The 19,663-nt window shown below is 34.3% G+C and overlaps 1 protein-coding gene across 3 annotated transcripts; it reads left to right on the forward strand.

Moving 5' to 3' along the window:
• The first annotated feature begins 5,017 nt into the window (after positions 1–5,017).
• Positions 5,018–18,805, forward strand: LOC133181798 (myelin expression factor 2-like). 3 transcript variants are annotated; one of them, XR_009720495.1, is made up of 16 exons: positions 5,018–5,109; positions 9,653–9,712; positions 9,831–10,018; positions 10,234–10,294; positions 10,576–10,669; positions 10,843–11,067; positions 11,299–11,452; positions 12,008–12,100; positions 12,189–12,254; positions 12,396–12,964; positions 13,446–13,497; positions 13,644–13,742; positions 15,715–15,782; positions 17,530–17,598; positions 17,931–18,019; positions 18,727–18,805. XR_009720495.1 is itself a non-coding variant. In XM_061316399.1 (13 exons), the coding sequence occupies exons 1-13, from the start codon at positions 5,081–5,083 to the stop codon at positions 15,771–15,773; spliced, it is 1,749 nt and encodes a 582-aa protein (XP_061172383.1). In that variant the 5' UTR covers positions 5,018–5,080; the 3' UTR covers positions 15,774–16,245. The 3 variants fall into 3 exon arrangements, 2 of the variants coding, with proteins under 2 accessions (XP_061172383.1, XP_061172384.1); XM_061316399.1 differs by lacking the exons at positions 17,530–17,598; positions 17,931–18,019; positions 18,727–18,805 and having other exon boundaries at positions 15,715–16,245; XM_061316400.1 differs by lacking the exons at positions 17,530–17,598; positions 17,931–18,019; positions 18,727–18,805 and having other exon boundaries at positions 12,189–12,251; positions 15,715–16,245.
• Positions 18,806–19,663: the final 858 nt, after the last annotated feature.

The following is a 19,663-nucleotide window of genomic DNA, read 5'->3' on the forward strand; positions in this document are numbered from 1 at the left end:
GCACTGCTCCTCTCTACAATAACTGTAAAATGGATTTCCGAATACAAAATAAGTGATAACCGGTTTAAATAAAGATTTATACTTGGTATTATTGTGGTCAAAATATAGATATTGTGAACATGATTAATCTATTTCAATATCTGGGTATAATACTTATTTAAGGAGTGTGGTGTGTTATATATGCTATGCATCTGAAGTTTTGCGTAAGGGACCTGAAGTACATGTGTTTCATATTGTAGGTATGGTTTACTGAGTGTGAGCAGTGGCGTAGGTACCATATGCATACTTGTATGCCAAAGCTTCCAAATTATTTCTTTTCTTTCAAAAAATAAAATAATTAATGATAAATACAAAAATTCGTTGAAGAAAGAACGTTTTTTAAAATATTTGTTTCATTATTAAATTCAAAGCCTTTAAGGTAAATTGTTTTGCATGTATTATCTCACACATGTTACACTGCGTAATATATTGAATGAAATATGGAGATAACAAACAGTATATGCAAGCTCAAAAGTCCATTCAACTAAACAAAATATTAAGGAACACAGCAAACACGGACCTCTAAATCATTAGAGGTGGGATCAGGTGCCATGAAGGAGTGAACATCCCCTGCCGACTGGTCACACCCGCCATGTGCTCTTTGTCATGATCGGGAAAAGTCCGTAAAAAAATAAATACATATATGAGTATAATAATTATATATAAGTAAATAATGATGTAACAATTAGTATGAAAAACGTCAGTCAGCATTTGACTTAACGATATAGATTGTATTTGCTGATAAGGTCATTGTACTTTAAAAAATGATGACTTTAAATGAGACTGCTGATATTCTTGTTTAATCGACTTGTTTGTTGATATAGCTTGCCTCGTTTTTGAAATTTTTCGTACGTAGAGCATGATCTTTCGTATATTGAATCAACCGTGAGGCATAAACTCCTTATGTATGAAGGGTAATCGTGTTCAAAAATCCAGGCATGTAAATTCACAATTTGTTAGATCGAAAATTGTTTATCTTGTTTGACATGTTCACGTTCATGAGTCCGTATTTTACACATTCAAAATGGCATATGACAAAAAAAATCTACTATAGTGTCAAGTTATCATGGTTTTTTTCTCTCGAAATTTTATATACATCACCATACATGGAAAATCACGGAAACTTACGATTGATAGGCGGTAAATCTAGTACCTGTAGCTGAAAATTTCGGTCTATTTTTTTAAGATTTCTTCCTAAATACTATTGAGGCACATATTTCTCTTTTTCCGGATATGACATTTTTCTTCACTTTAAATGAACTGTATCTACAGGTTTTTAAAATTTAAAAAAAAAAGAAGCTTATATTTAGTTCATGCATTTGTAAGCATACAAAGAAATAAATCTAAACGAGCAGTGAATAATGAACATGAAACTGTTAAAAATAATCAAATCCTGGAATTTGCCAGTGTTCGACCTTATAACATCAAAAAGTGGGGGGGGGGGGACCAGCATCTAAATGATGAAAATTTACTATAGCAAAATACTATACACAGAAAAAAAAGTGAGGGGACTGCCCCCTCCCCGCGTTCTATGGGCCTGTATATCGAGTCGACACATAAATGATAGTAACTATTGGTATAAGTCAAAGATTGGTTTAGAAACATGTGTTAAAAAAGTACTATTAACCTTCCGCGTGCTTAAACCACGCCCTCCTGGTAACATTACCTAACAACGGTTGAAAATGCATGACAACGGGTAACAGTATATAAAAATTGTTCACTGCGCAGACGTTTCACCGTGACAGTTTCTTTTAAATGCATTCTAAAAGATATTCAGAATAATAAAAAAGAATATTACATGTTTATCTAGGGTAATATTGTTTCCCCTAGCTGAAAACCACTGCTGTTTTCGCGGAATAACAATTTAACATATTACCCTAAAAAATGTAATATCTTTATATTGTTAATTGATAAACGGCGTCGATATACATGTATCTAAATACTGATTGAAGGCAACGTACAGCAAGTGTTTTCTTCTTTTCTTGTAAAAGTTCTTGAAAAGGAATGTAAAAACAGGTCGGTTAATTATAGGTAGCACAGTTAGTTTCCATTAGAATACCAACAGATTGCTGGAAGACCTGCAGAAGGCATGCTATCGAAAGTGTCATAAGAATAGTCCTAAGATATGACTTAAGAGATATCTTAAGACAAAACTTAGGATGGTCCTAAGAGAGTTCTTAAGATCGACATAGAAGCTCTCTTAGGAATGTACTAACTAGGATAGACTTACGAGATTCTTTAGACAAATCTTAAATATTGTAACATCACAGATTATGTTTATAATAATTATAGTTATATAATAAAATTAAAAAAATAATTATTGGGACTTACAATTTTTTTAATAACTTGTAAAAAATTGAATTAGATAGAAGTAGTCATAGAACAATTGTCTACTTCTAAAAACGCTTTCTTATTTAAATTAATAAATTTATTAAAGGGACAACTCTCTCTATCTCTCTCTCTAAATAAATAAATAAATAATGAAGAAAATATGAAAATATACATTTTGAAAGAGTTTAAAAGATAAGTTTGTAAAAATTCTCATTTCAATATTAATACTTGCAAAGCAAATTAGATAAATAAATTTTATATAATTAACAAACTAAGAAATAAACCCGTCGGATATTAACTTAGCTTGGGTGAGCAATGTAGCGGACAGAGTCTAGACAGGGAAATACTGCCTCTATACCCCGTCAAAAGCTATCTTACTATCTTACTAGTAAGATAGCTTTTGACGCGGTATAGAACCTCCTCCATTTCATATAAGGTACAGCGAGCATGAATAGCCCTTGGTGGTGACCTCTTCAAGTTACTGTGTCCCGCTATATCCCGTGCTGGTTAGTGCTATTCTCATTCATTCGTGATCTTCGACTGAATAATAACTAGTACAGCTTTAGTATAGCTTTAGGTTTTAACGCATTTTAAGAACCATCAAAGCAATCCCAACTTTTTCGAAGTATAACTTAAATAATTTTGGAATTGTGACCACTAACTCCAAATTTAAATCAAGTCAATTTAATTTCTTAATTGCTAAGAAGAAATATCATAATAGTACGGCAAATTACTATTGGACAATTATTTATACATAGGTAGGAACGAAGCACTCGGTGTTTTTCAAAGTTGGAGGGAAGGGGGTGGGCAGAGTAACAGATTGTAACTAAAATGTACAACCGTATAATAAACGTACAAACAAAAAAAAGAAAAAGTTCCTGATTAACTCTGAGAGGCACAAAAAAAGGAAAACCTCTAAACTCGATATATTTATTGGGGGGGGGGGGTAGAAGAAACTTTTTTGTAAAAGTTTTTTTTGGGGGGGGGAGTAATAGGAAGATCCGCATTGCCCCCCCCCTCCCCCAATACTACATGTCTGATAAGAAATGAACGATTGCACAAAGTTTGGAGTCTCCAAAGTTCATGTTAGGACGGGTCTTGCAATGTCTTAACTTTAGGAGAAATTCTAAGACATGTCTTAAGTTAGGACAGATTCAATGGCCTCACTTAGGACTAAGATATCTCTTAAGATATGTCTTAGTCCTAAGATGGCTTCGATAGCATGCCTGCAGAAACTCAAGTATTTTTTAATATGAACTTCGGAGTATTTTGTTTAAAATCAGAATGTTAAATTTTTGACAAAATATAAGTGAGTCGGTATAGAAAACAGCAACTATATATACTTGTGTCCCCTCAATAATAACGTCTGATGACCTTTTATATTTTTGGTACTGTCCCACCAGACTGAAAATATTTGCCCCCCCCCCCCCTTCCAAACTGAAGTCGGAGTAAGTCAGTCAGTTAGAAATTAATAATAATAATAAAAAAAACAATGTGATATTATATAAAGCAAAAAAAAAAAAATCATATTTTTTCTTCCAATATATCGTGATTTTATTTCACTTGCAACCATGCTTAATGTGCTCATGTGTGTACAGGTTATATATGTCAGAGGTTTAGTGCAAGTTGTGTGTGTGTGTGTGTGTGTGTGTGTGTGTGTGTGTGTGTGTGTGTGTGTTTTCTTCATGTAAATTTGGTTTGTTTGATTTTTTCTCAGTATAACTTTTTGTTCAAGTTTCTTGATATGATCCTGGGTAATTCGAAGTCTTTAAAACGATCTCATAAATAGTTCGAAGCATTTGCTTCCAAGGACAAAAATTTATTTATTTTTTTTTTTTTTATATATAGAAATATAATTTCCCTTTTATATGTCCTATTTAGTTACCAATGCTTATTTTTAAAAACCAGGAAAAGAAAATGGAAGTGATCTGTGCATAGTGATTGAAGTCCTGGCTGAAGCCCCTTTTTCAAATATTACATGGCCGTAGGGGGGGGGGGGGCGTGCCCCCAATAATTTTTCCGATATATAGATTACTATAGTAAACATAGATACTATATGCTTGTGCTCCCTCAATAAAAACGTCTGATGACCTTTTTTTTTTTTTTAATAATTTTTTTTTTGCTTGTCAGGAATTTTTTTGGTAGTGCCCCCTCAACTGTCAATTGAAAAATGTATGGCTGTGCCCCCCCCCCCCCCCCCAAAAACTGAAATTGCTTCCTATAGGACTGTATTAAATTTCAGAAAATAACAAGTAACTAAGGTAATGACACTCGACACATAAGAAGATTATAAGAGGGTGGGGTTTCGACACCCCCCACCCCCACCCCCCGGGATTTTTTTTTTTTTTTTTTTTTTTTTTTACAATTATTCAAATTTATATAGTAAAATATTTTTAAAAAAGGAAGGGAGGGAGAGAGGGTGAGAAAAAGATTTTCTTTTGTGGAAATGAACCTCCCAATCCCTTTGAAAATTTTTGGATCCGCCTTTTAATTTGACCAATCTTTTAACCACCGCCACTTTTTTTCTCTCCCCCCCCCCCCCCTATAATATATATATGGACAACTTCTCTCGGAATCTAAGAATTCGGAATGCACAATTCCGTTTTCGACTTACAATGCTACTCAAGGGTCACGTGGTAGACGCCATTTCACATTATTGAAAGCATTTTACTTTTAGAGAAACAGTTGTTTTGATTTTTGTATAAAAGCAATGTCAGATCAAGAACAGAACAGTATGGGGTAAGAAATAAAAGCCTTTTATATTTCCCCGTGCCGCTATTTTGGCAGTTTCATGACGCTATCTATTCGAACTGCTAATCTTAAACAAGGGATGTAAGGTTTTACGTTCACAAAACATGCAGAAAGCGGATGTTTAAATAGCCATTTTTGGCATTAAATTATGTAGTTTGACAGCCAAAAGACTAAGTTTTGAGACCTGTACTTGGAATAATGGTAGCTCTCTAATATTTTAAAAATACTTACGGAATATTATTCGATATATTGATATTCTGTAATTTTGCAGAATCCAGAGTGGGGTTGAAATTTTCCTGGAAATCCCACTAGACCAGGGGCTACTGATCAGTAAAAATTTACTAGCCCAAACCTCAGACTAACTAGCCCAACAATTTTTTTCATGCAAAATGAAAACGTAACAAGTTAAAGCTTCAAATGCTTTGGTGACAGAAACAAAATAATTCTCAGGCAAAAGAAACCAGTCTACATAGAAAAGAGAAAGTGAACTGACGAGAATTTTTTTTCCATTCTGCTAGTCCGACGGACTATCGTTACAATTGAATTAGCTAGCCCGAGTCTTAAAATGACTAGCCCTGGGCATCGGGCTACCGTATGTTTCAACCCCTGGAATCACAAGGGCTTACTCCGGAATAGTTAGAACTTCAACATTGTTTTCAATTTATTTTTCTGTATTGAACTATTCTACGAATCTGGGATGTTTCGCGCCGATTCTGTTTCGCACTGAGATGGTTCGCGCCAGGATGATTCGTGCCAATTTGGGTGCGAAACATCTCACGTTTTATTTTAATATTTCATCACATTTTCATCCGTTTTAAATTTTTTATTAAATATGATATAAATATTTTGTGTGCTCAAATTCTTGACTTAATAACATGCACTGCTATAGTTAACGGATCATACGGTGCCCGTTTGCTCAGTGTGTCTGTTCAACAATTCAACAGTGTTTCAATGAGGATTTAATTGTAATAAGTTGGAGATCAAAAGGTGAGAATTTAAGTTGATGTGTGGGTTGTCCAAGCCAACAATAATTGGGAAGTTTCTAGTATGCCGGTCCCCAGAATCACGCGATTGCGCATGAGCAGTTATTTCCCTTGCCGTTGCTATGCAGAATGTAAACAAACCGCCATTTTCCCCTCGCTTCAACAAAACGCATTCGATCGAGTGATTAGGGTTAGGGTATATTGTTTTAAGATTGGAACTGTTTTATAAATCCACTCTTTAATCTTCCTGACTTCGGGCTAATTCATGTAATTTTTGCTTACAAAAGGCACTGCCAAGTGCCTTTTGTGACCAAAAACTTGCATGAATCAGCCTAATGTCGAACCGTGCCGATATACCATCTTATAGGAGTAAAGCATGAAACATGCAAAACTTAAACAAACCGTTAATTAAATATGGCACTGTATGCGACCTACGGATTAGGGTTAGAATATAAATAGCTCGGATATTGTAACTGTTTTACATTCACCCATGCTCGCATCTATATCACTTTGGGCTTATTGAAGTTATTAATACAATTTTTGCTTACAAAGAACCGGAAGAACAGGAAAGTTTTTTGCGAAACTTGGATGAATTAGCCTTGGTCTAATGTTGAAACGTGCCCGATATTGTGCGCTAAGTTTTGGCAAGTAATTGGTAAAAGCGACTTACCGTTTACTTAGCTCGATATCCTAACCTCCTAATGTCCATATTCAGAATATTTTTTCTTTCAAATCAATGGTGATGCACAATTCAATCAACCAATTACTAGTAATTAGTTATCACTTGTTAAATCCCTGCATTTCTCACAAAAATCTTGCAATTTTAGTAGCATTTCACTTTGAGTCCTATCAACTACTTCTTCATAAGTCTTCATTACGTCAAAACACAAGTGACGCACGTCATGAATATTTATGAGATTACGTCAAAAGCTGATCATGTGACCACATTCCTAAACAACGCAAAATGGAGTTTTATCTACTAAACAAGTACGTTATTTTACAAAACCTTTTAATTCTCATTTAAAAAACTGTGTTTAAAAACCAGTTTTTTAAACCCAATTTTTCACAAGGAACACGATTTTTGGCTCAATTTTGCGATTTGTGGCCTTTTTTATCGATTTTGTCGATCGCTCACGCGATCGTATTATATTGTACACCGCCTTCGGCGGCACCTATTTTAGCGCCATATTTATAGGGACCGGTATACTAGAAGTGTTCCCAATAATTACTTAATTAGATGGCGGTATTATATTTATCTACTTATACGTAATTATCACGGTGTTATAATAATTCATAATTATGCTATGTATGTATACTTCAAACACAGACATAAATAATTTGCTTCAAATATAATCTTCTTAAATTAAAAAAAAAAATGTTCCAAAAATATCTATATTTACATATATTTAGAATCTTAAATTTTGTTAAATGATCTAAAACTCAGCACATTTATGTACTTGGAGTGAAACATCATGGGGCGAACCATCTCAGCGCGAAACAGAATGGGCGCGAAACATCGTGGGGCGAACCATGCATAGGTGCGAAACATCCCGTTACCTATTCCACTGACTCGCTAGATGGAATATTTTATCATTAAAATGATATTGTCCAGCGAACCCGGTTTAACGATAGAATTCAATCCCTGTATTGGCAATGTAGCAAAGAAAACACGGGAGATATCTCTGAGTGCATTTCTTATAAACAATCCAGAGAGTTCCGAGTGTCAACATGGCATTTAAATTCAAAGCGAGAAAAAACGTTGAGAAAATGAATTGAATTTCCATCTTTATATGGATTATTTTATAAGTTAAAAGGCATATACAGTCGAAAAGGTTTGTTTTGATTAATTTGGCAGTTATTTTCAGGGCAACTCCTTTCGTATTTTTCAAAATCATTTTGAAGCAGATCTGCGACGACTTGCTTCATTGCATCTATATGGGATGTATTAAACAATGGTGAGGACTTGTCGCGAGACACAGCTTAATAGATAATTCTAACTACTAACTCACCACCTCAAATCTTTATGTTTAGACTAATTAGAGATGTTTAGAGATATTGAGGCACTAGTGCGCTTCATGAAATATGCCTGCGTGACAAGTCTGTGTAATTTACACACCAATAACCCACACAAAACTAAAAAATATTCCTTAATTTTTTAAGAAAAAAAGATACATTACTTTTATAGACGATGTAGTTGACAGTTGTTACTTCTCTTGTTGCTGTAAACGTGGTGAAGATGCAAAAATAACTACAGTCAAACCTAGTTATCTCAAACTCAATGGGATCGAGGAAAAACTTCGAGATATCCGAGGATTCAAGATATCCAGGGTTAAATACTGAAAGAATAAGGGGATTGGACTTTCAAATCCCTTTGACATATCCATGGTATTCGAGATATCAGTGTTCAAATACCAAAGTTCAACTGTACATGTACGTAATTAGGATATGCCTATATGAGCAGGGTTGGCAAAAAACCGGGAAATACTCATATTTCCCAGGAGGGTGGGAAATACTGGTAATTACCGGGAATTACTGATATTTCCCGGGAAATACTGGGAAAAAAGAAATACCTTGTATTTCATAATTTTAATATATTTGTGGGGGTATTGACATGTAGAACACCTTATTGGCTAAGATATCTACCTGGTATCACTGTCTCTGATTTGAAAATTTCTGGTGTCCAAGTAATTCTTAACACAGTATATTCATATACTGATCATGAGTGTCATTTGTTTTATTTGTTTCATGTTTGAGTCAGATGTAATCAGTCTATAAACTTCCATTTAATGAACCCAAAGATCCCTATTAGGTTTTTATGTAACCAAAGAAGGTTCTAAGAACATTGTTAAATGTAGAGTGTGGTGTAAATATCAAACCTAAGAAGAGGCTTTTCAGTTCTACTCAAGGAAACTATATCTCAAACAGGAGCACAAAACTGTCCAGAGCAATTTGTTAAAACAACATGATAATCATTGATTATAATAACTACAGTGTTTATAGAAAAATTAAAACAAGTGTGTTTTGTTCTTGGGTTTATAATTAATAAACTTGATAATTTTACAAAACTGAAAAGAAACTTGAATTGGAAAACTTCTGTTTTGTTTTTTAATATACAGCCAAGGAAATGTGAACAGCTTCAGAATGCATCCTTATGGGTGGGGGACCTGGATTCTGAATAATTATGTTAAATTCAGTTTGAGACATATTCAATATTATTCATTATCCATTTCTATATTTATTTTATTTCTGAATTTTGTATAAAATTGAATGAATTAAAGAAATAAAAAGTTTAACAATGTAGTATTTCCCAATATTTCCCAGTTTAGAGAAAATTTGTAGTATTTCCCGGAACGGGAAATACCGGTATTTACCACTGGTAATTCCCACTACTGGTATTTCCCGGCCAACCCTGTATATTAGTGTAAAAAGTTGGGATGATGATTGAAGAGGTTGTAAGACTTCCAGTAATGACTGATGCAAAATTTTTCTGATTCGAAGTTAGTGTGAATTCCTGCAAATTTTTCAACAGCACTATTCTTATCATTCAGATGGGACAATAATGATATGCAGCAATATGATGATGACTTGGATAGCATGGAAAAATCCAGGTTTGATATATCCCAGAATCACATTATCAATTTTATATCTTCAATGTCTGAAGCCATTTTTAAAAAGAGATTCTAGATATAAACTTAAGATTATTATTAACTCTTGTTTTATTTTTAGACATCGTGAATCAACATCTCGATCAAGATCTCGCTCCCCGGTGAGACGTTCCAGGTCAAGATCTCGATCACATGAAAGACACCGAGACAGAGCTCGTCGAATAAACCTTATCTCAAAGAGAGTTATTATCAGCAATGTACCATATGAAATGAAATGGCAGGACATCAAAGACATTTTCAGGAAAGAAGGTAAACACTGACACTCAAAGTGAATTTTTTTAATGAAGTTTGGAGAGTTGCACTAGCTAAAAATGCAGATTTTAATTCATTTCTATTATAAATCGATTTTCACATATTCATAAAAATTGATGAATCAATGGCTAATAACATTTAGATCTCATGAATCCATATTTGACTTGTAGAAATTGAAAATTTTTTACATTTTTACTTTTGTATTTTTATAGTTGGAGAGGTTCAGTATGTTGAAATGTTTGAAACACCAGATGGAAAATCACGTGGGTCAGGGTAAGTATCTTCATTTCATTTATTCTGCACATTTATGTGTTTTACATTTTTCATGCATATAATTTCTTGAAGCTTTTAATAGAATGGTAAAGCAAATTGCATTAATTAATAGTATGCAATAAGTTAACTGTATTTTATACTAACGGTACATTGATAATATTGTATTGAATAAAAGTCTTTTGGTTAAAACTACTTTCCCTGCTATTGGACAAATTTATTTGTTTAAGAAATCCATGATTTGATTCATTTTTCATAGTAATGTTTTGAAATTTTCTCTGTAGAATTATTGAGTTTAAAGATAAGGACACAGCTAGGAAGGCAATAGAAACAATGCACAGATACAAGATGAAGGACAGAAACATTGTTGTCAGAGAGGTAAAGCTTTTGTTTCACTGAGAAGAAGGAAACATTTTCTTGACGTTGAATTCAATAAGGATTGTAGAATTTATATAGAGGAGGTTTGCTATTTATCAAATGGTTTAAAATTAAAAATTTACCATGGCCTTTTGATTTATTGAAATCTTACATGTATAATTTCTGTATTATAGGAACGTGAAAGTGATCAAAACCAGAACATGGGCGGAGGACGTGGAGGTGGATCCGGGATGATGGGTGGTGGAAGCATGGGAGGAGGAATGGGAATGATGGGAAATATGGGTGGAGGTGGAGGTATGATGGGTAATATGGGAGGGGGAGGCCCTGGTATTACCCCACAGCTTCTCCAGCAGCTTGGTGTTGATGGACCGGTCACAAACACAGTATTTGTATCCAATGTAAGTGAACATAGCACTTGTATCCAATGTAAGTACATGTATATGTATAGCGATTGATCATTTTCATAAGGAAATTATATATATTTTATTTTTTTCAGTACATATATATATATATATATATATATATATATATATATATATATATATATATATATATATATATATATATATATATATATATATATATATATATATATATATATATATATATAAAGGTTTTTGTTTTAAAAGATTGATTACAAAGTAACATGGAAGAAATTGAAAGATGTGTTTAAGTTGGCTGGAAATGTGCAGAGAGTTGAGGTGATGCAGTCCAAAGATGGCAAAAGTAGAGGCATGGCTACTGTAAGCTTTGACACTCAGCTGGAGGCCCTACAAGCAATATGTATCCTCTCTATAAAAAAAAAGTGAAACTTAACTTAGTGTATTGGAAAGGATGTAAACATAAGATAATGCTTTTTTTTTATAAGGCCTATGAAAAAAAAATCTGTTTGTTTACTAATAAAAGTAGAGTCAGTAGGTAGAATTTCAGTCTTTTTTAAAAAATATTTTTTACATAAATGATAAATGCATAACTTTGAAATACATTTTTTATAGACAGTTTAAGGCATTCTTCCTCTAGCCATAAATTTTTTTTTTTTTTTACAATCTACCCAACAGCCCTAAAAATTGCTACTAAGAAGTGACCTACTAAAAAGTGAACTTTTGACCTCCAAAAATCAACAAAAAATAGTCAGTAAATGAAATTAGGGTCAGTCAGGTTACTATAAACAAACTTATTTTTTCCTTGGGCTTAATTAGATGCTGAAGTTAAAGTCCAAAGGTTAAAAATAAAAGAACAGGTATTTCTTGACGAATTCGTATTAGACCATACTATGGAAAATGTTAATGTTTAATATTGGAGAACAGCAACCAAGTGTAATCCTTAACGGTTTCACAGCTATGTTCAATAATCAGACTTTGTATGATCGTCCTATGAGAGTGAAAATGGACAGCACAGCAGCCAAGAAAGGACCTGATATACCCTTACCTGGTAATCCCTCAGTTAAAAAAAAATTGTTGTATTATTCATTACTATTTTAAACCTTTGATTTACTAAACTTTGCTCTTTTTCATTGTAGCTGGATTGAGGTCGATTGGCATGGGACTTGGTTTAGGAGGAACACCAATTCAAAACTCCCAAGGTAGTAGTGCATTGTAAGAGCAGTTGATCTGGTTAAAAAAAAATGTTGAAAATGTATATGAAAGAGTTCCCCCAAGTTGAAAATGTGTGTGTGAGGGTGTGTGTGTGTGTTGATAGCATCAAATATACTTCTTTATTTTTGTAGGATCAGGAATGGGGATGGGCAACCTTGGGGGAGGAGGAGGAGGAGGGATGGGCTCAGGCATGTCTTCAGTTGGAGGGCTTGGCAACATGGATAGTGGGATGGGTATGGGATCTTCCTTGGGTGGTGGATCTGTGGGTTCAATGGGTGGTAATCTGTCTGGCCTTGGTCTAGGAGGAGGAAACATGGGGGCTGGATCTAATGTTGGATTGGGTGGATTGGGGAATTCTGGTCTGTCAGGAATGGGCCTTTCTGGTGGACTTAATGACTTTAACTCTGGTATGGGCTCAGGAGGAATGGGGGGCAATTTTGGTAACTCACTTGGTGGTTTGGGAGACAATCGCATGGGCCTGAGCAGTCTTAGTAGCAATAGTCTGAGTGGGAACAGCTTCAGCAGCAACATGATGGACAATTTGGGAAGTGGGCTTGGACTGGGAGGAAGCAGCTCTAACTATGGAGGAAGTGGGCTATCATCTTCGTACTCTGACCGTGGAGGCAGCAGCAGGGGTCGAGATAGCCGGGATAGTGACCGTTCCACTCGCCCAGACAATTGCACTGTCTGTGTAAGAAATGTAAGGCAACCTACAGTATGTTTATTCTTGATACATTTATGTGAAGAGATATTTAAGAAACAAATTAAGTGTTTGATAATTTTTAAGGACATGTGAAGCATTGTAGTTCATATACTTCGTGAATTGTTAGCAAGTAAATTCATTTTTAGCTCCCCTTGACAAAGTCAAGATGAGCTTATGCTATACCCAAGGCGTCAGTGTTAGCGTCGGCATCCTGGTTAAAGTTTTAGGAGCAAGTCCATTCCCAAGTAACTATAAGTCCTACCTGGACCAAACTTGCTTGGATGATGCATCTAGGAATGGACACTACCAGACTTGCTTTGGATGCTGGATCTGACCTACATTTTCCAGATTATTGACTGGGTTAAAGTTTTTGGAGCAGGTCCATTCCCAAGTAACTATAAGCCCTACCTGAACCAAACTTGCATGGTTTCCTTTTCTAGTACATACATGTGTAAATGATAATTTGCAATTTTTTCAGCTTCCATACTCTTTGAAATGGCAAGATCTGAAAGAAAAATTCAAGGCTGTTGGTAAGTATTGACATTCAGAAGATCAACTGTCTATCAGAAATGACATATAATTAACTTTTTCCAGTTACTTTTTGATCAATTGTTATACTCCTTGTATTGAATATGATCCGTATGCATAGTTGTATCAAAAATTCTTTTGAACACAGCTGATGTAAGGTTTGCTGAAATCAAGATGGAGAATGGTAGATCTGCTGGATGGGGCTTGGTGCGCTTTGGAAACCCTGATGATGCACAGAGAGCAATTTGTATCCTTTATTTTTAGCTCACCTTGACAAAGTCAACAAGCCATTAGCGTCCAAGTTTAGGAGCAAGTCTCCTACATTATCTGGCATTCTTCAGATACAGGATCTGATCCATATTTCCTGGATGAGAGACCAGGTTAAAGTTCTTGGAGCAGGTTTCATTTCCCTAACTATAAGCCCTTTGGTGACAAAACTTGCATGGATGATGTATAGGATGCACAGTACTAGACTGACTTTGAGTGCAGGATCTGACCTACATTTTTTGCATGAGTGAACAGGTGAAAGTTTTTTGAGCAGAACCAGAAGCCCTTTAGTGACCAAACTTGCATAGATGATGCATCTAGAAAAACTCTTCCAGATGGGTTGTGGGTTCTGGATCTGACCTACTTTTTCCAAGTAACTAGGTAAATGTTTTTAGAGCAGGTTCATTCCCAAGTAAGTATAAGCTCAATGGTCACCAAACTTGCTTTGATGATGCATCTGAGGATGCATACTTCCAAACTGGCTCAGATTGCTGGATCTTACCTACATTTTCTGGATGAATGAACATGTTTAAATTTTTGGAGCAGGTTTATTTTCAAATAACTGTGAGTCCCACCTGGACCAAAGTTGCATGGATGATACATCTATGAATGCATACAGACTTGCTTTGAATGCTGGATCTGACTTACATTTTTTGGATGAGTGAATAAGCTAATGTTTTTGAAGAAATTTCATTTGCAAGTATATGTAATTGTAAGCCCTTCCTGGACCAAAGTGGCATGGAAGATGCACACTACCAGACCTGCTTTGGATGCTGGATTTGAAATGTATTAAAGTGGGTTCATCTCCAAGTAATCATTACCTGGATCAAACTTGCATGAATGAAGTATATAGGGATGCACACTACAGACTTGTTTCTGATGCTGGATCTGATCTTTATTTTCCAGGTGAATAAACAGGATAATATTTATCACTGGTCAATTCCCAAGCAACTATAAGCCTTCATGGTGACTGAACTTGCATTGATGATGCATGTTACTAGGGATGCTCACTACTACATGTAGGAAGCTGGATCTGACCTACATTTGCGGGGTAATTGAATAGTAATTGTTTTTGGATCAGATCCATTTTCAAGGATCCATAAATCTTAAGTGGACCAACTTGTGTAGATGGGGTATTTAGTAAACAGAATCAAAGTACTGATACAGTACTGAAAGACGGGGTCAAATACTAAACTTCATTATTTTACATATTTCATATATAAATTCATTTATATTTCATAACTGCATGTTGAAATTTTATGTAGGGCTTTGATACCAAATTAGATTTTTTTTTTATAATTTAATATTAACATTTAAAAAAAAAAACGTGAAAAAGATATCTGCACATTTTTTTTTCTTTTACACTGTAATGGAATAATCAGTAACCGCTAGTCAAGAAACCTTTTTGAATTGTCCGAATGTCACTGGGTCCGAATTAATATGACATTTCCGGAAGTAAACAATCGATGATGTGTACGCAGTCTTGTATTACGCAGCCGAGTAGTTTGTATACTAGATTGGTTCAGTATTATGTTTTTCACGTTAAAAATTTTCAAAACGGTTCTTTAATTTGAGGAAGAAAAACTTCATAAGGTTCTCTTTAGTTTGATACAGAGTGTTAAATTTTTAATCAAAACAATTTCTGCACTCTTTCATGTAGCGTAGATTAAATTCATGTGTTCTCCCTACCGGTCAGAACATTTGTTTGGTATGAGACTTTGCCTTACTTATAGATAATTTTTTTTTTTTAGCTGAGCTTGCAATCTTTGATTACCTTTGTTTTTTTAAGTGTTCCTGATATTTCTACAGTGGTGCCTGGCTAATCCAAGGTTTTAAATGTTGATGAAAATAATGCATACATGTAGTCAAGTTTACCTTGTTGTGTAATGTCAGAGCAATATCTAATGTTGAAATTTCAATTCCTATGTACATTTTCTTTAATGTTTTGCTAGCTCTGATGAACAGATCCCGTATTGATGGAAGAGAAGTGGATGTCAAAATGTACCGTTGATCACAAATGGTATTGTTGTTGACTCTTGATCCACTTGTGTTGTACAGAATTGGGGTTCACATCACTTTTTTTCCTAGTTTTTGTCATTGGAAGGTGTTGCCTAGTTTTTGTGTTGACCAGTCACAAGAACACCTGAATACTGTATATATATCTTAGTGTGGATCTGTGTTGTCCTTTTGTTTTATCCTCATCCATTGGAATATTTCATCATGATTTTTATAAGAAATGACATGAGGTGACAATTTTATGCTGTATCTCATATGGGCAGACTTGTTGGAGAATCATTTGAACCATTTACTGTTGTCGTCTTTTATAATATTGAAGCAGTGGACCACAAATAAAGTCTTCATACCTAAGACAAGAGTTACTAGTATTTTATTCAATAAGTGTAGTTTGTGTGTGCTTTTAATTCTTTGTTGAAATTTTTGTCATCCACATAAAGAACATTTCTTGGAAGAAGTTACAATTCCAATATATTTTCTCTTTGTTCTTTTCTCAGGAGTAATTGTGGATTTGTTTTGTTTACAGATTTTACACACAGGAGTAACTGAAATTTTAAACTTCAGCATTTTAGTTGCATTTAACTGTTTATTTTAAAAAAGAAAAATGGAGATGAAAGATGATTAAAAATCCATGAATAAGAAGATTTGTTCAGCAAGATTGATCTTTCTTAGATCCTGGTATTTAGTAGGGGATGTCTATTCTATCTTTGTTTCCCATGTGTGAATTTCTGAAAATGGTACCTTGACACATGAGCAGATTTTTTAAAGTAAAAATATGAAAAATAAAATAATTTTGGCCAACACTGTTTTTGATGGTATATTTGTATAATTTACTATGCATGACCCCAGTATAAGTTTTCTTAGTGTAAAGAAAAATCCTGTAATGTGATATTGACAAGGGAAGATGTAAGTCATATGTACATTTAGTTTAGTTATTAATCTAATTAGTTTGTAGATTGTTTTTCTTAAGAGATGAGTTGACAAATTGAGAGCTGTTTGTCTGAGAACTACATTGAGATTTGTAGTGCTAGGAAACCCAAACCAGATGTCTTGAGTCAGAAGCCATTGTAAGTTACCTGGGTATCTTTGATTGTGAGGTTCCAGGTGTACCAATGTTTGGGGAGAAATGCTGATCCAGTTTCAGGCTTGACGATCTCTGAATGGAGTTGGTTTGTGTAAGATTTTTGTACAGGTAAATGTATCGTTTTATTGGCTGGATATTACAGTAACTTAATATGGGCTGTGGGATTTTTTCAGTTTTATCAATTACTGTATTATGAGATTCTTTCATGTGCTGAAAATACTTCAGCATTTTTTCGATTTCAAATATTGTATAGTTGTCAGACATTGTGGGAGATGTGATAAAAGAAGCTCTAGGCTGGAGGGGTATTTCTTTGTGATAAAGTATTTGTTTTTGTTAATTCATGATATTTTCAGTACAGATATTATTTTTGGCAGATGTCCAAGAATGCAGAGTTATTGCCCTTTTCCAAGGCAATATGAAGGTTTATTCCATTGTTCAGCTTTGGGATTTCAGAGGCATTACTTTGTTATAATATGTCTCAGTAATGGTGGTACATTTTCTTTCTGTGTGATTTTGTTGATGGAATTGGTTTCTTTGATAAGTATAATATAAATCTTAATATTCCATATTTTTAGATATTAACAAAAAATAATGAAACAAAAATCCTTTAAAAATTGAAATTCAGACCATTGTCTACCAATCTTTCAACATACTATGCATATTATTTTAGACTGAAGTTCTGGATTATGTTCAACTGCATTGGAACACAAACTTGGGGCTAGCAGAAGAAGTAAATCAGGTAATTACAGTAATTTCGCTCTATGTACCCTTTGAATCGTTGGTGTTTATATTCTAATCCCTAGTTAAATCAGAATAATTTCAAATTCCACAATTTTTCATTTTTAGTCAAAAGCATAATGTAGCAATCTTGATCACCAAAAATTAAGTTTTGAAAATGTATTGAGGTAAATGTTCAATTCTTTTATACAAATTAGATGTAAGAGGATTGGATTAGAGATATTTCAAACAGATCATTCTATCTTATCTCTCTCGGAAAAGAAATACATGTATATCAAAGTATTACAAGGTTTCATGACAAAGTATGTTCAGTGAAGTGTCCTTATTTTTCAGGGTTATTTTACTACTAAAAGAGAGTGTTCAGATTCTATTCCAAGATGTCACATTTAGATAGGAGACATAAAAGGAAAAATCCTACAGAGGTAATATATCACACTAACAGTTTTTAGCTCACCTGAGCTGAAAGCTCAAGTGAGTTTTTACTGATCACATTTTGTTTGTCTGTCTGTAAACTTTTCACATTTTCGAATTTTTCCCCAAGAACCACTTGGCCAAACTCGCTTTGGGTGAAGGGGATTCAAATGTTCAAATGAAGGGCCACACCCTCTTTCAAGGGGAGATAACAAAGAATTAGAAAAGAACAGCAAAGCCATGATTAGTCATATTAATATGGATGCATTCTCAAGTATTGTACATTAGGGCTGTTATTCCAAAAAATTTTTGCGTTGGGTTGGTTCAGTTAATTTTCAGTTTGGTTTCAGGTTTTTCGGTTTGGTTCTTTACATCTTTTTTGACCCAAATTTCATGAATAAAACTTGAAACGTCTTCATTTGTTACATTGAATTCACCTTTTAAAAGAATGGCTCAGGTGAGCATTGTGGTCGATGGGCCTCTTGTTAAAGCTGCCCTTTTCATCTATTTTGGGAAGAATTATTCATTGAAATCTTAAAATACAGTTAATTTGGGGGGGGGGGGGGATGACCACCCTTACAAAAGTTCTTTGAAGGTTTTGATTGATCAGAAGCTGTTTTAGATAGCCATAAGAAGTGTGATGTATCATATTCATGTATGCAAAAATCTGCAGTGTTAATTTAAGACATTGGTATCTAAATCTTGTTTCTTTCTGCAGGTTGAGGCGGTGTGATGTCATGACGAGGTTTATACAGAGAGGATGTCTTGAGAAAATTTAATAAAATTGTTGAAATGTATCCCGCTTGCGTTTTTGTATGAAAGATTGCTTTCTATTATATTTCATGCATCAGTAGAGAAAGAGACTAAAAAGGAATAATCATTAGTTCAATGCAGAACATAAAGCATGGTGATCTCACCACAGACCTGATAAAACAATGGAGAATTTATGAAGTAATATGCCAAGGGACATGATTCATAACAAATATGGATTGCAGAAGAAAAGTTTCAATTACAGTAAAACACACTTATAGTGAACAAGCTTATGATGAATTTATGCTTATAACGAAGTTATTTTCATTTCCCTTGGTTTTGAATAGTATTTAGAACTTAACGGATATAACAAATTACGTTTATAACAAAGCAAAATTGTCCGTCCCTGGCACTTCGCTAGAAGTGTGTTTTACTGTATACACATTTATAAACGTGTATTCTGAACTTGGTTTAATTACACCCAAGATTCATTTGCAGGTATAGTAGTTTGTAGGGAAGGCTTTTTAGCTCACCTCAACAAAAAATGGGAAATTGGAGAACTTTAATATGTAATACCCTTGGAGTGGCTTCCCAGGTTAAAGCTTTTGGACACATGCTTCCCCACAATATTAGGTTCCCGAGTGTACTCTTGGCAATGGGACCTCTAAACAAGAGGCCTATTGGCCTTATTGCTTTTCTGAGTTACTATGGCCCTGCTGTTCACCAGCATTGCTTTTCTGAGTTACTATGGCCCTGCTGTTCACCAGCAGATTTTATTTTACCTATATATTCCTATGTAAAATTTTGATCACATTGTGGCCCCACCCAACTCACAGGGGTCATGGATTGAATAAAATTGAATCTACACTACTTGAGGATGCTGCCATATAAATATTACTAATCAT

Source organism: Saccostrea echinata, unplaced genomic scaffold, assembly GCF_033153115.1.
Source record: "Saccostrea echinata isolate AGI-Se365-2 ecotype Australia unplaced genomic scaffold, CSIRO_AGI_Sech_v1 ptg000009l, whole genome shotgun sequence".
In the NCBI taxonomy this organism is placed as follows: Eukaryota; Metazoa; Mollusca; class Bivalvia; order Ostreida; family Ostreidae; genus Saccostrea; species Saccostrea echinata.

What these genes read in the sequence shown, in the direction of transcription:
- LOC133181798 (XM_061316399.1), top strand. Translation starts at nt 5,081, where the DNA reads ATGTCAGATCAAGAACAGAACAGTATGGG. An exon ending in CAAGAACAGAACAGTATGGG is followed by an intron (nt 5,110 to 9,652) that starts GTAAGAAATAAA and finishes CTTATCATTCAG; the next exon opens with ATGGGACAATAATGATATGC. An exon ending in ACACAGTATTTGTATCCAAT is followed by an intron (nt 11,068 to 11,298) that starts GTAAGTGAACAT and finishes TTGTTTTAAAAG; the next exon opens with ATTGATTACAAAGTAACATG.